Consider the following 2,862-nt stretch of genomic DNA (forward strand, 5'->3'; position numbering starts at 1 on the left):
ACTGACTAAAGGGTCTGAATACTTATGTAAATGTGATAATTGAATTGTTTTTATATGTTTTTTGTGCAAACATTTAAAAAACTTTTTTTTTTTTTTAGCTTTGTCATTATAGTATTGGGTGTAAATTGATGAGGGGAAAAGTCAAGGGATCTGAAATACTTTCGGAATGTATTGTATGTTGACTCCAATGCTTCACGCAGTTGTGTCAAGTTGCTGGATGTCATTGGGTGGTGGCGCGTTCTTGATACAAAGGGAAATATTGAGTGTGAAAAAACCCAGCAGCATTGCAGTTCTTGACACACAAACAGTACGCCTGGTACCTACTACCATACCCTTCCAAAGCACTTAAATCTTTTGTCTTGCCTTTTCACCCTCTGAATGGCACACATACACAAAATCATGTCACAATTGTCTCAAGGCTTAAAAATCCTCCTTTAACCGTCTCCTCCCCTTCATCTACACTGATTGAAGTGGATTAACAAGTGACATCAATAAGAGGATTAAATGTAAATGTAAATGTAAGGGATCATATATTTGACCTGGATTCACCTGGTCATCCTAAGTCATGGAAAGAGCAGGTTCTTAATGTTTTGTACACTCAGTGTGTATTTTGGCCAATGTTATGAACAGATCTAAACACAGACACATTTCAGCCTGAGAAAGACACGAATCACAGAAGAGATCTCACACACAAAACACATTTCAGCCTGAGAAAGACAGAGAGCATCACAGAAGAGATGTAACACAGACACATTCAGCCTGAGAAAAGACAGAGAGCATCACAGAAGAGATGTAACACAGACACATTTCAGTCTGAGAAAGACCGAAGCATCACAGAAGAGATGTAAACACAGACACATTTCAGTCTGAGAAAGACCGAGAGCATCACAGAAAGAGATGTAAACACAGACACATTTCAGTCTGAAAAGACCGAGAGCATCACAGAAGAGATGTAACACAGACACATTTCAGTCTGAGAAAGACCGAGAGCAATCACAGAAGAGATGTAACACAGACACATTTCAGTCTGAAAAGACAGAGACAACATCACAGAAGAGATGTAACACAGAACATTTCAGTCTGAAAGACAGAGACGATCACAGAAGAGATATAACACAGACACTAGCGTTGTTGTCTGATGCCTGATTGATGTCCGATTTACACATACAGTCTCTCCTTCACAAAACAACACATTCCAAATGTGCAATTTCTCAAGAGCCCAAATGGCACCCTTCCCTATAATAGTGCACTACTTAAGATCAGAGCCCCTATGGCAAACGATTCCCTATATAGTGCACTACTTAGAACAGAGCCCCTATGGCACCATACTCCCTATATAGTGCACTACTTTAGATCAGAGCCCCATGGGCAAACGATTCCCTATATAGTGCACTACTTTAGAACAGAGCCCCTATGCACCATACTCCTATATAAGTGCACTACTTTAGAACAGAGCCTAATGGCACCATATTCCCTATATAGTGCACTACTTTAGATCAGAGCCCCTATGGCACCCTATTCCCTTATAGTGCACTACTTTAGAACAGAGCCTAATGCACCATATCCCTATATAGTGCACTACTTTTCTTAGAGATAGGGTGCATATGGACGCAAGAACAAGCTCCAGTTACGTACTGGACTCCAATCAAGTTGTAGAAACATCTCAAGGATGATCAATGGAAACAAGATGCACCTGAACTCAATTTCGACTCTCATAGCAAAGAGTCTGAATACTTATGTAAATAAGGTATTTCTRTTTTTAACTTTTAATACATTTCCCAAAAATTCTAAAAACCTGTTTTTGCTTTGTCATTATAGGGTATTGTGTGTAGATTGATGAGGTGGAAAACTACTACTAMTAATAATAATTGAATAAGGCTGTAACATAACAAAATGTGGAAATAATACTTTCCAAATTCACCTCAGGCCAGCATCCCTGTGGAACACTTTTGACTCCTTGTAGAGTGGCCTGACAAATTGAGGCTGTTCTGAGTGTAAACGGGGGTGCAACGCAGTGTTAGGAAGGTGTTCTTAATGTTAAGTACTCAGTGGAAGTATTTGTTTCATAAAAGTAGGTCCAGATCAGGGTTCTCCAACTGCTGGCCCGCGGGTCATTTTTATGTATCATAATTCTTTGGCTGACAAAGAAAATCAGCTCCAAGTGATTTTAATTTTGGAAATCTGTTCCAAAGTATTCTCACGCAAAATAGAGAGATATACATGTGATCTTATACAAATGTAAGCAAGGTTTGAAATTACTATGTTTAAGTCAAATATTATATCTGTTTTGGGCTTCTTGCATTCAATTTGAAGTTATTTGTAATTATGTCCTGGCCTCCTGACCATCTGATACCAGTCTTGTGATACCAGAATCCTCTGATCTTTATAAAGACTCTAAATAGCCCTGTTGCCTCTCCTCTCCCCTTTTCCTCTCTCCCTCCAGTCTATTTGCACTGCTGTCCAAGAAGCACAACAAGGTCTTGGAGCAGGCAACCCAGTCTCTGAGAGGTCCCCGGGGGGCAGACGACAGCTCTGTACTGCCTGACTACGTGAGTACTGCAGCTACTGATTTGGTCGTTGAAAAATCGAGGCTTATCCCAGTTATCTTTTGATTCAATGGTGGGACTACTAGGGAAATTGACCTCACACACAAAGTGAATGCTGATCCCCTGGGCCTGCACCTCCAGCCATGTCTGGATCTGAGTGTCTGGGTTTGTGTCTAGGTCTGACTGTCGTCTCTCACTGAGTTCGCATCTGCATTCGTGGTGCGTGCCGTGTGTGTCTTTGTGTCTGGGTGTGTGTCTGGGGGGATGGGTGAGGGCGGGGGTGTGTGACAGGAGGGAGGGTGTGCGTCAGACGTCG

The 2,862-nt window shown here is 41.4% G+C and overlaps 1 protein-coding gene across 1 annotated transcript in view; it reads left to right on the forward strand.

The window, feature by feature from the left end:
- The window catches only part of LOC112074743 (dymeclin-like), a 32,518-nt gene extending 29,891 nt beyond the window's left edge, over nucleotides 1-2,627 (forward strand). The window contains exon 3 of the mRNA XM_024141849.1: nucleotides 2,444-2,627. Within this exon, the coding sequence (XP_023997617.1) occupies nucleotides 2,444-2,612 (169 nt within the window). The 3' untranslated portion in view covers nucleotides 2,613-2,627. The remainder of the gene's footprint in view (nucleotides 1-2,443) is intronic.
- The last annotated feature ends 235 nt before the right edge of the window (nucleotides 2,628-2,862 follow it).

The sequence above is a fragment of the Salvelinus sp. IW2-2015 genome, unplaced genomic scaffold, assembly GCF_002910315.2.
Source record: "Salvelinus sp. IW2-2015 unplaced genomic scaffold, ASM291031v2 Un_scaffold2790, whole genome shotgun sequence".
NCBI lineage: Eukaryota > Metazoa > Chordata > Actinopteri > Salmoniformes > Salmonidae > Salvelinus > Salvelinus sp. IW2-2015.